Consider the following 23724-nt stretch of genomic DNA (forward strand, 5'->3'; position numbering starts at 1 on the left):
CACTGTTACTGGGCACGTGCCTTGGTTCTGTTACAAGGCCCTCCCCAGGGCTGTGGCCTCTCACCATGTGCACCCCACACAGGCCCTGGGTTGCACCTCTGGCTGGTGCGGGCCTTCAAGCCCCAGGCCTCAGGTTCTGCTTGCCTGTGAGACATCTTCATGTGGGTTGCTACAGGATGCGCTGAGCTAAGCGTGTGCTTATCTCAGACCAGCCTCCCCTGCCCCAGCTGTCTGCCTCGGGAGCTCTTATCTTGTGACATTACTGTCCTCACCCTCAGGACCTGTGGGCTCTGCCCTCTGCATTATTTACTTACTCTCTGTTCAACTCCTCCCTCACCCATTTGTCTCTCACACCTCTGCTTCCAGATTCGCTCAGGCTGCAGCACCTCACTGTCTCTCATGCTCCGAACAGCTGTTCATTGCCTGCTGTCCGGAGCCCAGCTTTCTTGGAATAATATAAAAGGAAACACAACGGTGCCCATATTTGGTTCATAAACAGAATCTCCTGGGGCTTGTTAGGAAAACAACGATCCTGCCCATCTTGACCTTACTGCTGCATCTTCCCTTCCCCAGAGGCCTCTGCTGGCATTGCCGCCCCCGCCCCTCCCTCTTCCTCCACGAGAATCTCCTTCTCGGTCCGGGAGTCTTCCCATTTATGAGTATGTGGCCCACAGGCATCTTCACGCCACTCCCCAGGACTTGGGTGACTGCAGCCTTTACTTCTCCACCGTGCTTTATATATAGGTGGCTGCTGGTCATTTTCCTTCAAGGACAAGAACTCCCTGGACTAGAATCACCCTAGTCCTTCTGGTATCCCTTAGAGCAAAGGTCAGCAGACTGTGGCCCATGGGCCATATCCAGCCCACTGCTAGTTTTTGTGAGACCTAAGAGCTGGAAAGTTTTCACAGGTTTTAAATGGTTGAAAAAAGTCAAAAAGAATACTAGTTCACAGCGCCTGAAAATTACATCAATGCAACTTCTGTGTCCTTCAATACAGTTGTGTGGGAGCACAGCCATGCTTTTACAAATTATCTTTGGCTGTGCTCACGCTCCAGTGGTAGAGTTGAGTAGCTGGGATGGAGATGTCCCACAAAACTGCAATATTTGCTATTCTGGCTCTTTTAATAGAGTTTTGTGGGTTTTTAATTTTTTTTTTTTTTTTGAGACAGGGTCTCACTTTGTTGCCTAGGCTGGGGTGCAGTGGTGTGATTATGGCTCACTGCAGCCTCAATCTCCTGGGCGATTCTCCCATCTCAGCCTCCTGAGTCACTGGGACCACAGGTGTGTGCCACCATGCCCAACTAATTTCTGTATTTTTTTTGTAGAGACAGGATTTTACCATGTTGCTCATGCTGGTCTCAAACTCCTGGGCTAAAGCAGTCTACACTCCCAAAGTGCTGGGATTACAGGCATCAGCCACCACACCCAGCCTACAGTTTTCTGACTGCTGCCCTAGAGTAGCAATTCCCAGTCATTTGGGGGAGCTTTTTAGTCATTCTTTCAGCAAAGATTGAGTGAGTACATATTATGTTCATCTGTCTCAGTACCCCGGGTAACAGCACTGAACAAACCAAAATTGGTGCTCCTGTGGAGCTTACATTTTTTTGTTGGGCACAAACAGGCAATAAACATAGACATAGATAAATAGGTGTATTGGCTGGTGATAAGTGCTGGGAAGAAAAAGAAAGGCTAAGTGCGCTGTTGGTGGGGGTGCTTTTACAGATAGATTGGTCAGAAGACCTCTTTGATAAGGTAACTTTTGAGCTGAGCCCTTGGATGAACTGAGAGAGGCAGGGAGGAAGGGGGAAAGGTGAAGAGGCAGTTGGGAGAAGTGTAAGTGCAAAGGCCCTGAGGCAGGCGATGGGGCAAGTCTGAGAAATGATGAAGCAGGTGGCCTGAGCCTGGACTCTGAACATTCAGAGAGGTGGGCAATAGGTGGTGGCAGCAGGTCCCCAGATCCCTTAGGGTAGAGGTCCTCTTCCCTCGCCAGGGGTCAGAGTCACCTGGGGTTCTTAAAAAATACAGCTGCTGGAGGCCTCCGCAGAGATTCTGATTCAGCAGGTCTGAAGTACAGACCCGTGGCCTGGAAGGTCCTGAATTTTATTGGTTGAGACTGGAGAATCCGATCCACATTGCCTCACCCCCGGCCCCATCTCCGTCAGTGTTGGGGCTTGCAGAGCCCTTGCAATCCTAAAAGGCAGTGTGAATTGCCTTTTAGCATTGGCTACTGGACCTCACACATTGCTTGGCTCTTAGAAGATACTGAAATAAATGTTGAAATTTTAAAAAAGAGACCTGCATTTGCCCTGTGATTGATGGCCTCTGTTACTATTATTTTGGGGCGTGCTTTTTCTTTCTCTATGCATGCTTCAGTCTAAAGGCCTAGGTCTCAATAAAGGGGTAAGTTCTCCAGCATCTAGCCAGTGGTGGCTGATCCACCTTTTATTGCAGGAAGTGGGGGCACGCTGTTTCCTGTAGTCTGAGGTGGAGTCCCCCCCCCCCCCCCCCCCGCTCGTCACCCAGCCAGGCCTTTGGGAAGACTTCTCCATGCCCTCTCTGGGGATCCTCCCCATACTTGCTGCATTTCCATCACAGACCCCACATCACCTACTGGACAGTAAAGCAATGTGTGCAGGATCTTAACTTGTGCATCTGCAAGCACTGAGTTTGTTGAATGAATGGGGGATGGATGAGCAAGGAAGGATTTTAGGAAACGTTGGAAGGAAGGCAAAGCCTGCGTGAGGTCCCCACAGCCGAGGGCTGCCTGATTTCACTGAGCATCCAGCAAGCTGCTTTATAGGATGTCATACTGTAAAGAAGGGCGTGCCTTACATACAGTGTTACATAGATAACATAGGGTAGGAGAGCAGTCTCCCTAAATCACACTTCCTTCCTGTGACTTAGTGTAAAAGTACATATGCTTTCCAGTTTAAAATAGTGATTGGAATGACTGAGAAAAACATGCTAAAGCATACTGTAGCCATTTAAAATGGACAGGTATAAAATGGAAATGGTGATTTTGCTTGATCCAGCCTTGTAACATTACTTGAAATAGGACCATTGAAATTGCTACCCAGATCTGGATTCCTGGTGAAGAATCTGTACTTTGTGTGTGGCCTGGCATTCAGGGACTCAGGCTGTATCTCTATTCTAAAACAAATGTGCCTCTTAAAATCCTGGGCTTTGATGGATTCTGAATTGGTGGTTTTTCATTCGTTTGGGGTCTTGAATTCATTGGCGGACCTTGACCTGTGAACACACAATTTCACGTGTGCTTTCACGTGAGACTCCGCTCTAGTCTCCCTGAAACCCATTCAGGGATCTGTGGAGACCCACAGACTTCAGATTGGGAGACTGTTCTAAAAGGATTGATCTCATGATAGCTGATGACTGTTTAAGAAATCAAGTTAGACTCAGAGATTATGAAAGTGTTGGGTTAGCATTTTAAGTTTTTCTTTGTTGGAAAAGGACACTCATTTTAATCATACCCTTTAAAACACTCAATATTTCACTCTAAATGAAAATTTTTATGAGTTAGATTTTCTTGAACTGGGTTTCCCTGCATAGCTTGAAGTCTGGATACCAACATAGTGAGAACTATGAAGCTGATGTGCCTCAGTTTACATACAAAGTATTTTTTAAATTTATACTAAAAATTAAAATATCTTGAAAGCTGTGTAAGGGGATTCAGTTATAAGCCCTTTGTCAGTAACCGAATAAGTATCTTTCTTAAAATACTTTTCTTAATATTGATTCCTGATACTATATAAATGGGTTTAATTCAGTTCAAATATTTGTAGAGTGCATCTGTTAGTAATGCCCAGCGATCTGTCTGAAGCACCATAAGGTGGGTCAAAATAACTCAAGCAGGTTGCAAAAACTTAAAAGCAACATTACTTTAAAGTAATGTTTAACTTTTAAAGTCTATGCCCTGCAACCTTTCAGGCTACTCTACACAAAACTAAGGCTCCATAATTGTTGGAAATTGCTTGTGTCTTTCCATTTGGAATCCATGCAGCAATGTGGGGGTTTGTCCTGCTTTGCCTGTTCTTTGTGTGTGTGTCTGTTCTTTGGTCTGGGCTGGGTATTGGATTCTGTCTGAAGTAAAGCAGGTAGAGCTTTTGATAATTTGAAAGGAGGCCAGAACATTTGACATAAAAACATTGTAAAGATTAATTGGTTGTAGCGCGTCTGAAGATAAAAAGTGATAAGCAAGGGATAAATGTTGTAAGAGAAGGGAAAAATTACTTGGCATGCATTCAACTAATTTTAGTGCTTGGACCACGTATGCCTGGTGTAGCAAATGTAGATATGAAAACACCTCATCTTGCAGAGAGACCCACCTGTAAGGTACCAATTAGAACAAAACATGTAGCAGGCCTTGGCCACACAGCAGGGCCCCCAGTGTGTCCTGGAGCAGGAGGGATGGTGGAAGATGCTTTCTGGAGAATAAAATCTCAGGTGAGTCTTGGAGGTGCAAGTGCCCAGGACACCACCTGTAGACGAGCTGAAGGGTTGGGGACAGCAGGTGGTTTAGGGAGGGTGGAGAGTCCCATGCAGGGTGCTGCTTGCAGGGGGCTGCTCTGGAGGTCTGAGTGGCGAAGTGTGGAGGTCTGAGTGGGGAAGGAAGGGATTCATGAAGCCTCCTTTGCAGCGTGAATCAGGAGGTGCAGCTGGGGAGGAGAGGGCATGTCTCCAGGTACGTCTCCAGCCTCCAGGGTCAGTGGAAGAGATCTGAGACCCAGAAGTGGATCTGGTCCTTATCTGCTTACATCATTCTTACCCATTTATGAAGGGTGGTAAAGCTTTGGCTGTGGCTTGGGCATCATTCGCCAGGGCTGATCCTGGGCAGCATGGGCGTCTCCTGCTTTCCGGGGAAGAGATAATTAAGGAGAACCAGCGGGCAAGGGGAAAGGGCTCAGGACATCATGGTCAAGGAAACCGAAGGTGTCTGGGATGGGTGGCAGCCTTCACTGCTCTGAAATGAACTGAGGATAGAAGGATTGAGATATTTCTGTGAAATCAACTTTCCGCCCCCCGCCCCAAGACAGGGTCTCACTTTTGTCACCCAGGCTGGAGTGTAGTGGTGCTGTCTCAGCTCACTGCAACCTCAACCTCCTGGGTTCAAGTGATCTTTCTGCTTCTGCACCACCCCCTCCCCCCAGCCCCACGGCCCCACCGCTGCCTCCCCGCCGCACCCATGTAGCTGGGATTACAGGCACGGGCCACCGCCCCTGGCTAATTTTTTGAGATGGGGTTTTCACCAGTTTGCACAGGCTGGCCTCAAACTCCAGAGCTCAAGCGATCTGCCTGCCTTGGCCTCCCTAAGTATTAGGATTACAGGCATGAGCGGTGGCACCAGCCTGAAATCAACATTCTAAAGTGACTCGAAAAAAGGTTTGAAAGAAAAAACTGAAAAAGTAAATAACCATGAAATGATTTGAAAAGTCTGCCAAAAGGTGCTACCCCCCAAAAAGGCAGTAAGAGAATGGATGCTTCCATAACATGGAATACTATTTTTAGTAAGAAAGGGACTACTTTGTCTACTTTGATAAGCAGCTTAATCCTACAGCCAAAATGAGACGGTACACTTATTTGAGATACATAGCAGAGTAAAGAAAAGTACACATGGGTTGGGCAACTGGTGGCTCACAGGTGATCTTTGTGGACTCTGGTGGCAGCGGTGCCTGGAATCTGAGCTGAGGACTGACCCAGGTGTTCACCAGGTGTCTAGAAAGAGGCAAGAACAGGACAACAAGGACATGGAGTTTAGTAAGGGTTAAATTCTCTTCCCTCCTTATTTAAAAGTAAGTAAACACTTAACCACAAGGAAAATTAAACAGTTACTCATGTCACCATTTAAACTCAGTATTTTGGAAATTTCACAGTCTTTTTTTTTCCCAATGCATTTTATAGAAGTGAGAGTCACACTGTATATATATATTTTTTTGTCTGGTACTGTCATAACTGCATCATGTTACAGTGTAGTTCCATAGTCATATTTAATGGCTTTCTGATTTCATCAAATGGCTGTATGACAATTTATACAGCAGTTCTCTAATTGTGGGATATTTTGGCTTATTCCTTTTTTGTGTGTGTGATTATAAATAAGGCCATGACATTGGTGAGGGCACTTTTCCTGTATGTTTACTGATTTCCTGAGAATAAGATAAAAGCAAAATCACGTGGTCCAAAGGTATGTGTTACAGGAAAGGGGTCCCGATCCGGACCCCAAGAAAGGGTTCTTGGATCTTGCACAAGAAAGAATTCAGGGTGAGTCCTTGAAGTGAAAGCAAGTTTATTAAGAAAATGAAGGATTGAAAGAATGGCTCCTCTATAGAGAGGGCAGTTCTGAGGGCTGCTGATTGCCCATTTTTATGATTATTTCTTGATGAAACGCTAAGCAAGGGGTGGATTATTCACACCTCCTCTTTTTAGCCCATATAGGTAACTTCCGGACGTTGCCTTGGCATTTGTAAACTGTCATGGCGCTGGTGAGAGTGTAGCAGCGACAACAGCCAGAGGTCACTCTTGTGGCCATCTTGGTTTTGCTGGATTTTAGTCAGCTTCTTTACTGCAACCTATTTTATCAGCAAGGTCTTTATGACTTGACTTTACTGCAATCTGTTTTATCAGCAAGGTCTTTATGACCTGTATCTTTTTTTTTTTTTTCTTGAGATGGAGTTTCTTTCTTGTTGCCTAGGCTGGAGTGCAATGGCATGGTCTCGGCCCACTGTAACCTCCATTTGCAGGGCTCAAGTGATTCTCCTGCCTCAGCCTCCCAAGTAGCTGGGATTACAGGCACGTGTCACCACACCCAGCTAATTTTGTATTTTTAGTAGAGATGGGTTTTCACCATGTTGGTCAGGCTGGTCTTGAACTCTTGACCTCAGGTGATCTGCCTTCCTCTGCCTCCCGAAGTGCTGGGATTACAGGTGTGAGCCACTGTGCCCGGCGCATGACCTGTATCTTCATGCTGACTTCCTATCTCATCCTGTGATTTATAATGCCTTCACAGTCTGGGAATGCAGCCCAGTAGGTCTCAGCCTCACTTTACCCAGCTTTTGTTCAAGATGGAGTTACTTTGGTTCCAATGCCCCTGACATAAGCAGTTTTTATTTTTTTAATGAATAATGAATCTAGTTAATAGCTTTACTTTAATTTCTCCCTTTTCCCTGCTTTCTTGCCACTTTTATTTATTTGGTCATATATTGCTGTCTTTTTTTTTTTTTTTTTTTTTAAATCAAGTTTCCTCTTCTGAAGAGAGATGTGCTTTTATGGAATTAGCGACATTCCCCTTCTTGAGAGTGGGAATTTCTTGTGGGGGTGTAGTCTGTATACTGCATCCTATTGGATGAGTAGCTATTAAACTCCTACGACACATAAGAGGATGGCAATGGGAAGATGCCTGGGGTGATGAGATCCTAACCTCGGGGCTTTCCCAAACTCACAAAAGTAACAACCCTGGACTGGGAGGATGTTTGTGTTTGCTCTCTCTGTTCCTCCTCCGTGCCTGGAAGCACCTAAATGCACCTGGCACTTAGAAGGCCTTCAGTATCTGCTGAGTGGCCAAATGAGGGCCAAATAGGAGTGTGTACAAAATATTAGGACTGCTTATCCTCAGAAAAGACTTCCATAGAAAGAATCCCCTGCTCAGTAACCTAAAGTGAGTGTTCATGGTCCAGTATTCTGTTTTAAAGTCATCTGCTGTTGATTCAGGGCTGACTTACACACATTTACCGAAGGCCAGCTGTGTACAGGCACAGGAGAGCCTGCCTACCAGGCGCCTGGAGTATAGACGGGAGACGTGGTAAATGCTGAGAAAGGATGCACTCCCGTTGGAGTTAAGCCGCACTGCAGGCCACTGTTTAACCTCTCTGGGTTTGCTTTCATCATCATTACAAGGGAGAGATTAGACTGAACCTTAGGACTTCTTTCAGACATGTGATTATTTGATTTTTGTGACTAGCTCTTCCTCAAACGAAGGTTGGGAACATACTGTTTATCAAAACACATGCATCCTTAGTTAGGTGTGGTGGCGCATGCCTGCATTCCCACTTACTCAGGAGGCTGGGGCGGGAAGATTGCTAGAGACCAGACTGGGTAATATAGGGAGATCTGTCACTTGGAAAAAAAAAAAAAAGCTTCACATGCACTCTCCAACTCCAGACCCCAAAAGAGGTATTCCAAAACCACGGGGATAGATAGAAAAGAAAAACAGCTCAGCAGTATGAGCCATGTGAGGTATGCAGACTTTATCAGGCCACAGCGACATGAGCATGGAACTAAAGTCATGCCCTGCCACGCCCAGGGCCAGTTCTTTAAAGGCATTTTGTTTCTGCCCAGCTGCCTCACCCAAGTATCTTTTTCCTGGAAATTTTGATACAAAAAACAATGTATAGCCAATCAGTAGCTTATGTTATTTTAATGTAAATTCTTGGTAACTTAGAAACTGCCTCTTCCTTTAAAAGCCTACTTGTCACTGCTGCTGATGGGAGCGTATATTCAGGGCAACTTGAATCAATGTTCTTGGGTTGCAGTTCTCAAACTTGTTCTGAATAAAATCTACCGATCCTGTTTTTACTTATTTTGTAGTAAGATTTAATTGTTTTGAAAACAAAGTGTGCATTTGGTTGTCTTCATGACATAAGTTAATCTTCTTTGTAAAATTTAAAATATTGGTTAAAATTTAAGATTCCATCCATTGGAATTCCTGAAAGTTGTGGACTTAAACATTGACCTTTTTCTTTCTCTTACAGCTGTTTGGGGCAACTTCGTTAATATGAGGTAATTGTTTTTAATTACTTGGGTACTGTGGTTGGATTTTATAGACACATTTCAGTTGGTACATATATACCATGAATGTCATGGTTTAATTAAAAGTATATTTTAAAAACAAAACTGGGTTCTTGCTATTCACATATCTGAGCTGTTTCTTTTCTCCTATCGGTATTCTCAAGGAATGCAGCTGATTTTAACAGTTACCAAGTAAAGCCCACAGTAAAGCAATGGTCAGCCACCCCTCCCTTCCCTTCTTATGCAGATAATAAAGGGTTGACTCTAGCTTATGTAAATTGTATTTCTGGGTGGCTTGAGCAAGAACACTGAGGGGCTTTTGCAAAGCCTTTTGAGAAGGAAGCTGTCTTTGGGAAGCCATGGCTGGCCCGTGACTCCAGGGGGCCAGCTAGTGGATATTGATGCAGAGACCACCTATTTAGTCCAGCGTTAGGCCTGTATGCATCGTGTGTGCTTCACAGGGCAGGAGGCACTCTTGTAAAAATAAAACCCTTGTGTTATCTCTTTACCAAATTAAAAAAATAGCCTTTAAAAAAAATCAGCAGAAAGAAATAAGCATTTATTGTAAAAGCAAATTTGGTACTGTTAATAGTTTTCCATGTAAAGGAAAATTTGCTCCCCTTGGTTATGTTGTGAGAATCACTGTTGTGATGATTAGGTTGGTATTGTAATGTAATGCGGCTGCACGTGTCTACCAGGGTAAAAGGTTACTATGCCCTCAGGAGACTTTACATGTGGAGTTGGGTTTTGCAAGGTGGGTGGGACAGTGTCGATTTGATTCTTACCACCAGGGCATGTATGTGTCTCCTGACAAAGGCTGCTGTGTATGACTAGGTGGGGTGCTCAGATCCCGTTTAAAGGAGCTCTGTGGTTTTACTTAAAAGACTCCATTTTTGCATTAAATCCCCAGGAAAGCCCAGCAAGGCACAAACATATACTCCTACAGACACACTTCCTGCTTCTAATTTAAAATCCTGTGTTGGATGTAGCATAGCAGTGAGATTATTTTAGTTTAGTGGAAATAATCCATTAGGTAATACCGAGCATGTTCATAGATGGATTAAAGGGGATTCCTTCCCTTTGGTTGTCTTTGCCTCTGGTGCATCCCTTCTGGAGGGAATTGTACACGTGACTGATAGTTGAGCCGGAGACGGAGGTGGTCTGCATCCTTTGGGTTATGTTAGGGTAATTTATTCAGAAACAGTCTTGAAGTCACAAAGCCTTTCAGTTGATCTCAGTTTTGTAGCTTTCTACTCAACAGGTCTATCCAGGAAAATGGTGAACTAAAAATTGAAAGCAAGATTGAAGAGGTTAGTCTTTTTTCTATTTTTGTATCTATTTTGTCTGTATGCTTGTCAATTTTGCTTCCTTTGCTCGTGCTGTCATTCTTATTGTGGCAGCTTGATGCTGTTCTGTGATTCTGAAACCACGTCTCAAAAAATTACTCCCTTATTTAAGAGGACATGCAATCTGTTACTGTTGGTCCATTTTTGACTTCTTAAAACAAGTTCTACCTCAAAGGCAAAATGGATTTAGACTTCTACATGACTTTTCAGGTAAGTGTTTTTTAGAGAAAGGGAAGTGATTGCCTTTGGGAGACAGAGATGAGTACCAGCATCCTCTCACTGGCACAGATGCTGAAAAGAAAAATGGCCACCAATCGGATGCTAGGCCAACAAATGTAAAGAGCGTCCACATGCACAGATGGAGACGTCGCACAGCCACCCAGCTGAAGGCTAGCACCTGTGCTTGGTTATGCACTTCCTATTTAAATACATATAGATACAGCCAGACCACTGTAACATGGACTGTGGGGGAGAGGATGGGGGGTTACTTACTTTGGATCTGAAGCCAAATAAGGGAGTCCTGGGAAGCCCTTGGGTTGCTGTCTTTTTGCCTGAGTCCACAGTGTCTACAGACGTGGATGTGGGTTGACTCACAGCCTGCAACTATGTGCTGCAGCTGGTAACATGAATATACACAGTCATTGCAGAAACAAGATGTTAAGCTTTTGTGGGCCATGCTTAGGGGATTCTTCCTAAAAAGAGATGGATAGTGTTGATCTGTTTTTATGAACCTGAAACACCTTTTACATTCTTCCTAGTAAGATGGGTGAGCAAATACATTAATTGTCTCAGAAACTGAGGCGTTTATGGAGTAAGAGTTCAAATCGACAGTTTATCTGTTCAGTTCTAGCATTGTGATGCAAGTGGTGTATCGTAATTTCAAACCGGAAGTTAATTTGTAGAAGAAATTAAAACCTGTTTTGCCTTATCTGAAACATCAGAATGGGGTGAAAGGAGTTGAGAACTGTGTTTTTGCTTTAAAACTGCTTTTTGTTATTGTTCTAGATGGTTGAACCACTAAGAGAGAAAATCAGAGATTTAGAAAAAAGGTATGTGTACTTTTTGTCTTAAGGTCAATAGTTAAAATAAGTTTGTCTCAATTGAATAATTAATTCTCAGTTTGTTTTCTCCAAACTCTACCAACCTAAATAAATGTCTACATATGCATTTCCCCCACTTTGAGTCTAATACCCAGATAGAACATTGGGAGATGAGTCAATCTAGATGTGTTAAGATCTTCCTTGTTCAAACTCTGAATGTCTGAATTTCTGCAAATTTATTACATAGAAGTTGAGGCCAGGCCTCACATTTTCCTTTAACTTCTGCATATATTGATCAGTTGGCTAGAATTCCAAAACAGGAGGACAGTCCTGTGGGCCTAAAACATAGTACCATATGCAAACACCACAAAATAAGAATGTGGAGCCTGTGGTGTGTCATGTGTAGTCATTTAGCTGCTTTTGTCACCAAAGTTCATGAGGTTTCCAGAATTTAGTCCAGGTGAAGTGGGGGAAAGAATTAATGGAATATGATAGAAACATTTATTTGAGTCAGATTCCAGAGAGAACCTCTCTTCACCCTTTGGGACACTATTGCCCTCAGATTCTCTCTCAGGCACTCCCAAGGCCGCTGAGTCTCAGGCTCCGGGACTTTCCTCTTGCACGTACTGTATTTGGAAAACATTGTCTGGAGTAGCAGTTGAGTCTTTAGAAATTTTAAAAAGAAAAATGACAGCATTTATTGAAGTTGATGTGATTTTTTTCCCCTTTCTTGGGATGAGTTTGGATGATGTGTGTCAGCATTGAATGAGCCTTTTATCAAGTCCAGAACAGAAATGAAGAAATGAAGAGCAGTTTTTCTTTGATTTTCATTAAATAATCAAAGGGAAATACGATTGGAGAAGCATCATTAAACAAAATGTGTCATTCACTTTCTTCTTATCCCCAACTGAGCAGTCAAGCAAACTGTTAATTTCAGCACTTACCAGAACAAAAGTTGTCAGTAATTTTTAACAGATTCCCTTAGTAATATAAGATTGCTACTTGTGCTTTAAATTTTTTTGCTGTGATTTTGTGCTTCAGTTATACAGCTTGTAATATTTCCTTGGATGGGAGCCAGAAAATCTGCCTTTGATAAGACAGCAGAATTGAGAGATTTTAATTGAAGCTTTTTTTTTTTAGAAAAATTGGAATGATAAGAAATAACCTAACACACGTTTTATATATTAGTCAAAAAAAACCAAACTTGTCCACCAGTGATTATTTTCTTTAGATGATAGTATTCATTTATGAAAAGAAAAATGTCTCAATTCGATAACTTCCCTAAGGCAATAGCTTACGAACAAGAGCTCTCAACATGTGAGGATTACACAATCTCTTTGATACCTTTGTGATGTTTTTTTGAGTGTGTGCTTTTAAACTGGACAGAGAAGCACAAATAAGAATTTGATCCTAAGAATTTACTAACACTTTATTCTTGTCAACCTGTGAGACCACCTTGAAAATAGGGGCAGAGGGCAAACATTTGCCTCTGGGGCTGCTTGCAGGTGATTCATTCTGGAATGGTTCCGTCCTTCAGGTTGGTCAGCAAGTCCGGTGATCCACATGCCTGCACTACTGTGTCAGAAGGTCAAGCGCAGGCCTGGCTAAAAAAGCGTGACGATAGAAATTGATGGAACTCCGTCTAGCTTTACTTTTCCTAAGTGTGTGATAAAGATGATCAAACTACCATCTCGACACTGACAATATAAGAATGTGACTGGAAATAGGTTTACTTGATGTGCTTGTCACTTTGAGCAAAGTGGCCCCCAAGAACTAAAGATATTTTTGGAAGTTACAGGTTATATTTATACAGGGAAAGAAAGAAGACAGTGTCATTCTAGAATCCTGAGTAAATGGATTGTATGTGGGCCTTTTCCCTTTTATCACACTCCCATTGCTTAATACTTTGATTATATGCCATTTGTTTAATTTTAACTCTGTATCTTTAAACGTTCTTTGAATAGATGGCAAATGATGATAATTTAAATTCTAAGTAAGAGTACTACTTACTGGCTAAACAGTAAGTTTTATCTAGAATGGCATAAAACATTAATAATTAGTAAAGTATTCATTTGGGACTGTAAGAAAAGATTTGTTACCTAGTTCATTCCTCATTCTGCCTCTGCTTGCTGGTTTCTCTCTCGCTCAGGAATGCAGGCCTCATGCCTCTGCCGCATTTTGCTGCTTAACCCCTAGTGCCTAGTGTAGAACGGTGCTTAATGGAAAGTTCACAAATAAGAGGATGAGCCAGTACACTGGGTAGGATTTTCACCTGCTACAGGTCTTTAAGAAGCCTTGTGGACCAGGCACGGTGTAATACCAGCACTTTGGAAGCCTCGGCAGGCCGGTGGCTGGAGCCCAGGAGTTCGAGCCCAGCCTGGGCAACATAAGGAAATCTCATCTCTACAAAAAATACCAGGCTGCAGTGAGCTGTGATGATGCTGCTATACTCCATCTGGGGCGACAGAGTGTGAGACCTTGTCTCAAAAAAAGAAAAAAAAAAAAGGCCTTGTGCCCCTGCCCAGCCCTGGGTCAGTCCAGCAGGTGCTTGGGAGCACCAGGCAGCTGGCTCAGCATGTGGCCCAGCCAACAGCATCCACATGGTCACTGCACTCTGTCGGTCACTGCGCTCCGTCACCCATTACTGCAAGGAGGAAAACAGGATGATGTGCATACTGAGGAGGACCCCACAGGCACCCTCCCCTCCTGTTGCTTTCAGCTTTGTATGTGTGGCTTCTCACAGGAAGAAGTGAGGAGCATAAGATAGTTTTTTAAAAGTTTAATTACTTGAACGTATACATATGAAATCTAAAACTCGGTTGCTGCGTACTGAAGAGAAACAAAGCAAGAAACTCAACCATTTTTCGTCTTTTAAATTAAAGGTGTCAGCACGCTGCATTTGAAGTCTTTTTTAGTCCATCTTACACCCGTCACTGTGTGTGTCAGGCAACCATGCCTTTGCTTCAGTTCGATTTCTTTGAAGTACATTTCCTGTAATAAAACGGTTTGGCCGTTTCCTCTTGGTATAAGTAGCACACCACATTTCATTTTAAGCTTTCAGATAGGGACTATTCTAAGCTGACAGCTTGGATTAACATTTGTTTCCGTGGCCCCGGATGCACACTCCACAGTCCTGCGCCTCCGCTCCTCTGAATTGGTTTCTCTCCCTGCACCTCGTTTTCCCGTATGTAGCTATACTCTCCCATTCCTGCGCGGTCCTGACTCTAAAATCATATACACAGTAGAGAAGGAGCCCTGAAGGTGAGTGAGGGGAAGTTACGAGTCAGAGGCGGCACCAGCATTTTCACAACACAGTCCGGAGGAGCCACGGTGCTTGTGAGCAGTTGTGGGAAGGAAAGAGGGTCTCAGCTGTGCCACGGCGCTGGGTGTGCCGCTCGGGGATTGAGGCTGAAGACCTGGATATCGTGAGCTCAGAGAAATGCGGACAATTGGAGCGGTTTGAGAGGCGCACACAGATAACTCTGAGATTTACAGTGCCATCCCCCAGCTGAGTTGGTGAGGGAAGAGACGGAATGACAAGAAGTGTTACTTGGCAAACAAGACATCTGTGCTGCTCCCGCCAGTCTAACAGCATCGCTCCTGACTGAAGGCAGAATTGTACCCGCTCCCCAGCTGCATGGATAACATTCCCGAGGCCCTTCCTATGGGCGGCAAGTGCTAAAGACACTCCGCGAGCTCACAAGGGGAACCCTAGGGTTCCCACCTGTGCCCTCAGACTCTCCCATCTGCTTTTGTAGTCTGCAAGGGGAACTTGAGCTTTTGAGACTCTGGAAGTTCTTAACGGGGGAATTCGTCTGCATTGCAATAGCTCTTTTACTCCAATGTAAGTATGCTCCTGGCTTTCTGGAGATGAGAAACCCCTGCTTCAGGGACTTCTGTCTAATGACCCTTCATATTCCCTTCAGTTCAGCGACCATTAAGGAAGTGCATTCTGTATCCTATATTGCTGTGTCTGTGCTGGGGACAGGGCAGGGATGGACCTGGCCCAACCTCTCCAATTAGTGTAATGACCATAAAGCTGATGTCTCCGATTTTATTTAAAGCACTTTTGTTCCTAACTGAATCACTTTAAAAATGAATATTTCGGCTCTGTGTTTGTTACCTCTCACTGGATGTTTTATATTCTCGTCACACTGCCCCGCTCCTGGGACATCCGTGTGAGCTGGGGACCCATGGCACCTTAGGGCAGCAAGAGGGCATCAAAAGATAAGTGAGACTTAAGACGGAGTTAAAACAGACCCACAGAGACAGAAGATGCTGATGCTCCATTGTTTTACCAGGGACGCTGGTCAGAAAGAGGATGCTGTGACTGTGAAAATTTCCGGAGCAGGAGACAAAGTTTCAGTAATATCTTTTCTCACTCTTGCGGGGCAGTCCTCGTGCGTTGGGCCTGTGACTTCACGAAGCTGCTTTCTTCCACCTGGGCCCTGGTACAGTGCCTAGAGAATGCCATGGTTATAGCCCGGTGGGTTCTTCTTGCCCACTGCCCTGAGAAAACCAAGGCACTGAGAACAACAGGTGTTACAGCCAAGAAAGAGTTCAATCGCAGAGCCAGCCACCTGTGAGAATGGGAGCAGTTTCTCAGATCTGCCTCCCTGAGAACTCGGAGGCTTGGGTTTTTAAGGGTAGTTTGGTGGGTGGGGGCTGGGGAGCTGAAACAGTTGATTGGCTGGATATGAAATCATGGGGGTGTCGAAACTGTCTTCATGCAGCCGAATCATTTCATGGACGCAGAGTCTGAGGACCAGGTGACATCTCTTCGTCTGTATGCCAAAATGCTGAATCTGGAAGATACCTCAAATACCGTTTATTTAGGATTCACAATAGTGATATTATCTGTAGAAGTTGTTGGAGAAGTTACAAATCTTGCAACCTCTGTTTGAGTGACTCTGGGGCAGTAAGCAATATACAGATAAACTAAGCTAAGCAATGGCAGGTCGTTGTTTATGCTTATTCTTTAGCAAAGTTCAGACCCTACCATAACTCTAACCTCGGCTTAGGAATGTGGCTTCAATCTCGAAACAAGGAGGAGGGTCAGGGTCAGTTTTCCTTGCCTCGACGTTTAACTATAAATTCCTCTCCTAGTTATCTTGGCCTCTGCACTAAAATAAGCAAAAACAATAAAAACAAAAATTTAACCCGTGAGGTTAGAAGCAAGATGGAGCCAGTCATTAGATTTCTCTCATTACAATTTTGCAAAGGCAGTTTCACGGCCATCTTCCTTATGGTGTGGTTTTTTTTTTTTTTTTTTTGAGATGGAGTCTCGCTCTGTCGCCCAGGCTGGAGTGCAGTGGCTGGAGTGCAGTGGCTGGATCTCAGCTCACTGCAAGCTCCGCCTCCCGGGTTCACGCCATTCTCCTGCCTCAGCCTCCCAAGTAGCTGGGACTACAAGCGCCGCCACTTCGCCCGGCTAGTTTTTTGTATTTTTAGTAGAGACGGGGTTTCACCATGATAGCCAGGATGGTCTCGAACTCCTGACCTCGTGATCCACCCGTCTCGGCCTCCCAAAGTGCTGGGATTACAGGCTTGAGCCACTGCGCCCAGCCTATGGTGTGGTTTTATCTGGACTAGTAGAGGTAGTGCCTGTCCTGCTTTAGCAGCTGCTGGAAGCCTGTAGTTCCTTAAGCTTTCGCTTCTCAGAGATAGAATCTCAAGTCATGTCCTTAGCTTGATCCTAAACAAGAAGCAGGTTAGATAGCTCTTGACCTCAAGTTAACCAGTGACTCCTTGATTTCTCCAGCACTCATTCAAGAGTAGAGAGAAGGAGCAAACAGTAACAGTCCCAAAACCTGACACATGCTTTGATGATAGAGAAAATATTCAAATGAGATGTTTGACTTTTTCCTTTTGAATCTCTTTATATTATACAGCTTTACCCAGAAATACCCACCAGTAAAGTTTTTATCAGAAAAGGATCGGAAAAGAATTTTGGTAAGTTTGCACACCTGATTAATATTTGTAATATTAAGAAACTTTCTTTTTTCATTGAGAGATAATTCATAAATCATAGAATTCACGCTTCTCAAAGATACAATTCAGTGGCTTATAGTATGTCCTCAGAATTAGCACCACATTCTGATTCCACAGTATTTTCATCACCCCAAAAAGAAGTCCTGTACCCATTAGCAGTCACTTCCAGTTCCCAGCCCCCTCCCGCCAGCTGTGGAAACCACTAAAACTACTTTCTATCTCTATGAATCTGCCTTTTTTGAACATTTCATCCGAATGAAATAATGTGATATTTGGTCTGTCTTCAAGGCTCAGCTCTAGCATGAATCATACTCTTCATTCCTTTTCATGGCTGAACGATACTCCATTGTATGGATGTACCACATACTGTTTCCCTGTTTCTCTATTGATGGGCATTTGCAGTTGTTTCCACCTGGAGGCTATCGTGAATAATGCTGCTATGAATGCATGCGTGTAAGTTTTTGTGTGGACGCAGGATTTTCAGTTCTTTTAGGTATACTTAGGAGTGGGATTACTGGATTGTGTGGAAACCATGTGTTTATCTTTTTGAGGAAGTATGAAACTTGGGAGCTGTGGTTTTTAACCTTTTCTGGTTCACAGACCACTTTGATGAATATCCTGGAGGCTTCCTTGGCTAATAGTGCTCTTGTTAAACATCAGTATAAACTCACCAATGAAAGAAACCCTTTTAACTATTAGGTAACAAATTATGTCCAAAAATATTGCATGTTGCATTTTTTTAAAGTAACAGATTTGTTGAGATATGGTTCACATACCATACAATTCCCCCTTAAAATGTATAATTCAGTAGTTTGTAATGTATTCACAGAGTTGTACAACCATTACCACATCCAATTTTAGAACCCCCTAAGGAAAGCCTATACCCATTAGCAGTCACTCTCCATTTTCCCCTAAGGCCTTCCACACCCCAATCCCTAGGCAACCATTAATCTGTTTTCTGTCCATGTAGATTTGCCAATTCTGAGTATTTTATATAGATGGGATAATGCAATATTTGCCTTTTGTGACTAGCTTTTCTCACTTAGCATGTTTTCAGGTTTCATTCATGTGGTAGCTTGTATCAGTAGTTAATATATTTTTATTACCAAATAATCCATTATGTGAATATACCACATTTTATTTATACAGTAGGACCTCCATATCTATGGATTCAGCTAACCATGAATTGAAAATGTAGTTAGGCCCACAGTGGTTATGTCTGTACTGAATATGTGCAGACTTTTTTTCTTGTTATTATTCCCTAAATAATACAGTATAACATTTTTACATAACGTTTACATTGTATTAGGTGTTATAATTATCTAGAGATGATTTAAAGTATACAGGAGGATGTGTGTGGGTTACATGCAAGTACTACACTATTTTATATGTGGAACCTGAGCATCTTTGCATTTAGGTATGAGGGGTGGGGTGCGACCCTGGAACCGATTCCCTGTGGATACTGAGGGACGACTGTACATTTGTTATATGTGTCATAGGGTGACTCTGTTTAACTTTTCGAGGAACGGCTGTTTACCAGAGCAGCTGCACCATCGTACATTTCCACCAGTAGTATATGAGGGTTCCAGTTTCTCCACATCCTCAACACCACTTCTTCTTGTCTGTCTTTTTCATTGTAGCCTTTCTACTGGGTGTGAAGTGATATCTTTTTGTGGTTTGATTTTGCATTTCTCTGATAGCTCATGGTGTTGAGCATCTTTTTGTGTGCTTATTGGTCATTTCTGTATCTTCTTTGGAGAATTTCTATTAAATACTTACCCTTTAATTGGGTTATTTTTCTTTTCATTATTGAATTGAGTTCTTTATCTATTCTTGATTCAAGTTTCTTATCAGGTGTATTATTTGCAAATATTTTTTCTCATTCTGTGGGTTGTCTTTTTACCTTCTGATGGTGTTCTTTGAAGCCCAAGTGTTTTAAAGCTGAAGTCTGGTTTTTCTCTTTCGCTGCTTGTCCTTGGGTGTGTCGTATTTAAGAAATCGTTGCCTAAACTCAGGACACAAAGATTTACTATGTTTTTTTCTAAGAGTTTTATAGATTTTGTTCTTAAATTTAGGCCTGTGATCCATCTTGAGGTAGTTTTTGAATAGGGTATTACGTCATCATTCTTTTGCCTATGCTGTCCAGTTGTCCAGCACAATTTGTTGAAAAGACTATGTATTGCCCAGTGAATTTTCCTGGCACCCTTATTGAAAATCATTTTACCATAAATGTACAGTCAAGCGTCACTTAACAATGGGGATACGTTCTGAGAAATGCATTGGTAAGTGTTTCTGTTGTTGTTCTGTGAGCGTCACAAAGTGCACTTACACAAACCCAGATGATACAGCCTGCTACACACTTAGGCTACGTGGTATGACCTATTGCTCCCAGGCTGCAAATCTGTACAGCATGTTGCTGTACTGAATGCTGTAGGTGGTTTTAACAAAGATAAGTATTTGTGTTCGTCTGCATAGGCCACTTACCACAAACGGAGCTTGCAGGACTAGAAGTTGCTCTAGGTGAGTCACTGAGTGAATCCCTTATAATTAACTAATTTCCTATTTGGTACCTTTCCCTTCTCTTTCCCTGTGGAATCCAGTTACTATCTGGGGTCACTTGCTTTCAGCCTGAAGAACATGCTTTAGTATTTCTTGTGTGGTAGGTCTGCTAGCAATGAGCTCTCTCATTTTTTGTTTATCTAGGGATGTCTTATTTTTGAAAGTTATTTTTGGTTGTATATAAGATTGTTGACTGCCAGTTTATTTTTACACTTTAAATATGTTGATAGAGTTTGGATATTTGTTTCAGCCTCCCAATCCCATGTTGAAATTTGATCTCCAGTGTTGGAGATGGGGCCTAGTGGGAATTATTTGGGTCATAGGGACAGATTCTTCATGACTGGCTTGGTGCATACCCCACTGTAATGAGTTCACACGAGATCTGATTGTTAAAAAAGAGTATGGGACCCCCTTCTCCTCCCTCTCTGCCATGTGACATGCCTGCTTCCCCTTAGCCTTCTACTAGGATTGAAACCTCTCCAAAGCCATCACCAGAAGCAGATGCTGGAGCCATGCTTCATGTACAACCTGCAGGACGGTGTGCCAAATAAACCTCTTTGCTTTGTAAGTCACCCACCTTCAGGCATTCCTTTATGGCAGCACAAAATGAAGTAACACGTATGCCATCCACTGCTTTCTCCATTGTTTGTTGTAACGAGCCAGCTGTTAATCATGTTGGGGTTCCCTTATATGTGACAAGTCATTTTTCTTTTTCTGCTGTATGAATTTCGTAGGACTTGTGTAACAGTTACCACCATCTGAGTGGTTTAAAACAACAGAAATTTAATCCCTCGCAGTTCTGGAAGATAAAAGTCTGAAATCAAGATGTCAGCAGGGCCATGCCTATGTCCTCTGAAGGCTCTGAGGGGAATTTTTCCCATGCTTTTCTCCCAGCTTCTCTTATTGCCAGAAATCGTTGGTGTTCTTTGGCTTGTAGAGACATCACTCTAGTCTCTGCCTCCAGCAGCACTGGGTCCTTGCGTGCCTCTAGTATTGGATTAAGGTCCCACCCTAATCCGGTAAAACCTTTTCTTAACTAAATACATCTACAGGGGCTTTATTTTCAAATAAAGTCACATTCTGAAGCTGTGGGACGGACATAAACTTTGTAGGACAGTATCCAACCTAGTACAGCTATTTTCAAAATACTGTCTTTCTTTGGTTTGTGGGATTTCTAGAATGATGTATCTGTGTGCATCTATTTTTGTTTATGCTCATCCTAATTGCAGTTCATTGAACTTCTTGAATATGTACATTCACATGTTCATCAATTCTGGGGAGTTTTCAGCCATTATTTCTTTGAATATATTTTGTATTCCTTTCTCTTTTCTGATACTCCCAGTGCAGCATGCATGTCGACACACTTATTGGTGTCCTGTATTTGTCTGAGGCTCTGTGTAGTTTCCTGTATTTCCTCTGATCTTGGGGTTGCATAAGCCCTTTCAATCCAAGTTTGCTGATTCTTTAGCCTAGTTCCAATCGACTGTTGAATCCCTCTGTTGAATTTTTGGTTTCAATTGTGGTACTTTTCAACTCCAGAATTCAATTTGTTTCTGTTTTGTAATCTCTCTTTATTATCTATGTACTTCTTTAAGTGTGGTTTCCTTTCGTTCTTTGAACACTTGCCATTACTTTTAATGGCAAAAACTGCAATTACTTTTGCACCAACCTAATATTTATGGTGGTTGCTTTGGTGTCTTTGTTATATCCAACACTGGGGACTTCACACAGACAGTTTTTTTGCTTGTTTTTTTTTTTCTGTTTGTGGGTCACCCATTTCTGTTTCTTCGCATGTCTTGCAATTTGATGTAGAAAACTGGGCATTTTAGGTAGTATATTGTAATGTAGCACTTCTAGATACTGTGCCCTCATCCCAACCCCCACCTTCCGCAACTTGTTTTATTTTATTTACTTGTTTATTTGTTTAGTGACTTGTCAGGTCTACTTTAGTGAAGTGTTTCCTATTCCCTCCTCGCCACTCCAGTGTGAAGCTTTAACTGTTGATCCTTGGAAGACGTAGCCTTGGCCACACCCCCTGGGATGATGGTGGCTCTAACAGGCTCATGTTGACAGTCTCTTTCCCTGATTCTCTATTAAGCCTGTGCAGTATCTCACCCAGCTCTTAGGCTGCAGGAGTTGCTAGCTAATTGCTTTGTTTTTCAACAGTGCTGTGTGTTTTAAATTGCTCTTCAGCCTGATTCAGTTAAATTCTGTCCTCTTGGCAGGGGTAGATTTTGAGACCAGTCTTTGAGATTTGTTCTGACCCCAGAAGGTTTCTTAAGTGTCCTCTCCCTGGTTCTTTCTTTTAAACAAGCTGGCCTTGGATTTAGCTTTTTATTCTCATAGATCTACTGCCTTCTATTTATTGCTTACCATCTGCATCTCCGTTGTTCTTGAGAGCACCCTTATGCTTGAACTTCTCCACTTTCCTTTTGAAATAAAGTCAACTCCCTTTAGGGAGAGTTTTTGAGTGCACTGTTTTCAGTACCTCTGTCCCCCAGGAAAACCTCTGAACCACTGCCCTGAAGCTGGGGTGGGAGCAACACCTCTGTTTTATAATCAGGGTGCTGTAGCCACTGATTTTTTTTCCTTGCCCCTCTTGGCATGGAACTTCTCCCTTCTAAGTAAGTTGGGGCAACCGTGACTGGAATCCTATTATTCTCAGCCTTCCCTGTCTGGGAAGTACTGCCAAGTGGCCCTTCCTGGTGAGATACCGTATCTTTTGAGTGGGGTTCTCATTTTCTTGGCCACACCCAGCACATTCCCCACTCTAAACTGTGGGGATGGACTCAAGTGTTGCATACTCTTGCTAATTTTATATTTTCTTTCTTTCTTTTTTTTTTTTTTGAGGTGGAATCTCGCTTCATCACCCAGGCTGGAGTGCAGTGGCACAATCTCGGGTCACTGCAACCTCTGCCTCCTGATTTCAAGTGATTCTCCTGTCTCAACCTCCCAAGTAACTGGGATTACAGGTGTGCTCCACCACGCCCAGCTCATTTTTGTATTTTTAGTAGAGATGGGGTTTCACCATGTTGGCCAGGCTGATCTTGAACTCCTGACCTCAGGCTATCTGCCCACCTCAGCCTCCCAAAGTGAATTTTATATTTTCTTGAATCCGTGTTACTCCATTTGCTGTACATGCTTAGCACAATTTCCAGAGACTTTTAATGGTTATTTAAAAAAATAATTTGGACCATTAATGGTTGTTTCCTTGGGGAACAGATCTGTGGAGCACTTTACACTGCAATTCTACAAGAAATGATTTATATATGACCTTGATGTTGAAATGACTAGTACACAGGTTGGTTTGTTCTTTTACCCGTCACCTAGGCTGTAGGACTGTGCATCCCTAAAATATTATTGTCGCTCCTGAATTGATATTAGACTATTGCCCCATATAATCTCTCTGTTCTTCTGGAAGTTACATGAAGTCTCTTGCCTTTTTGAGATGGCTTACATAACTCGCTGTGAGCAGACTCTGAAGTCTGTTAACACTTGTATGTCCCTCTTTTGAGGTTATTTCTGTTGCCTCAAAAAGGCATGTGCATTTGAGCATGAATTTGGAAATATATTAGTGTCTCAAGTAGCATAGAAAAGTTAATTTTTCTAATGTTTTGTTGCCGTGTTGTCAGGTTGATCACAAATCTGATAGTCTACTCTTCTTAGTTTGTTTTGTGCCGCTGTAACAGATTACCACAGACCGGGTGATGTATAAGTAGAAATGTATTGGCTTATGGTTTGGAGGCTGGCAAGTCCAATATCACGGGGTGTTCTTGCTGCATCATCCCGTGGCAGAAGGACAGAGAGTGGGTGAGAGAGACAAAGGGGAGCCAACTCATCCTTTAACACATAACCCACTGCCACAATAATGACATAAATTCATTCATGAGGGTGGGGCCCTCATAACCTAATAACTTCTCATTAGGCCTCACTTCCCAATACTGTTGCATTGGGAATTAAGTTTCCAGTGCATGCTTTTGGGGGTACACATT

General features: G+C 43.0%; 1 protein-coding gene across 4 annotated transcripts in view; it reads left to right on the forward strand.

Moving 5' to 3' along the window:
* UXS1 (UDP-glucuronate decarboxylase 1) overlaps positions 1-23724 on the forward strand; it is a 92990-nt gene that overhangs the window by 19180 nt on the left and 50086 nt on the right. For 2 of the 4 annotated variants that reach the window (XM_030921271.1, XM_030921270.1), the window contains exons 1-2: positions 14083-15026; positions 17074-17134. Coding sequence is in view for 2 of the 4 variants with exons in the window: in XM_010360990.2 (XP_010359292.1) it covers positions 8760-8787; positions 10043-10106; positions 11148-11191; positions 17074-17134 (197 nt within the window). In the remaining 2 variants the exon portion in view is untranslated. Of the gene's footprint in view, positions 1-8759; positions 8788-10042; positions 10107-11147; positions 11192-14082; positions 15027-17073; positions 17135-23724 lie in introns of those variants that run through there. The other 2 variants (XM_010360991.2, XM_010360990.2) reach the window with 2 other exon arrangements.

The sequence above is a fragment of the Rhinopithecus roxellana genome, chromosome 17 (genome assembly GCF_007565055.1).
Source record: "Rhinopithecus roxellana isolate Shanxi Qingling chromosome 17, ASM756505v1, whole genome shotgun sequence".
Classification (NCBI taxonomy): Eukaryota; Metazoa; Chordata; class Mammalia; order Primates; family Cercopithecidae; genus Rhinopithecus; species Rhinopithecus roxellana.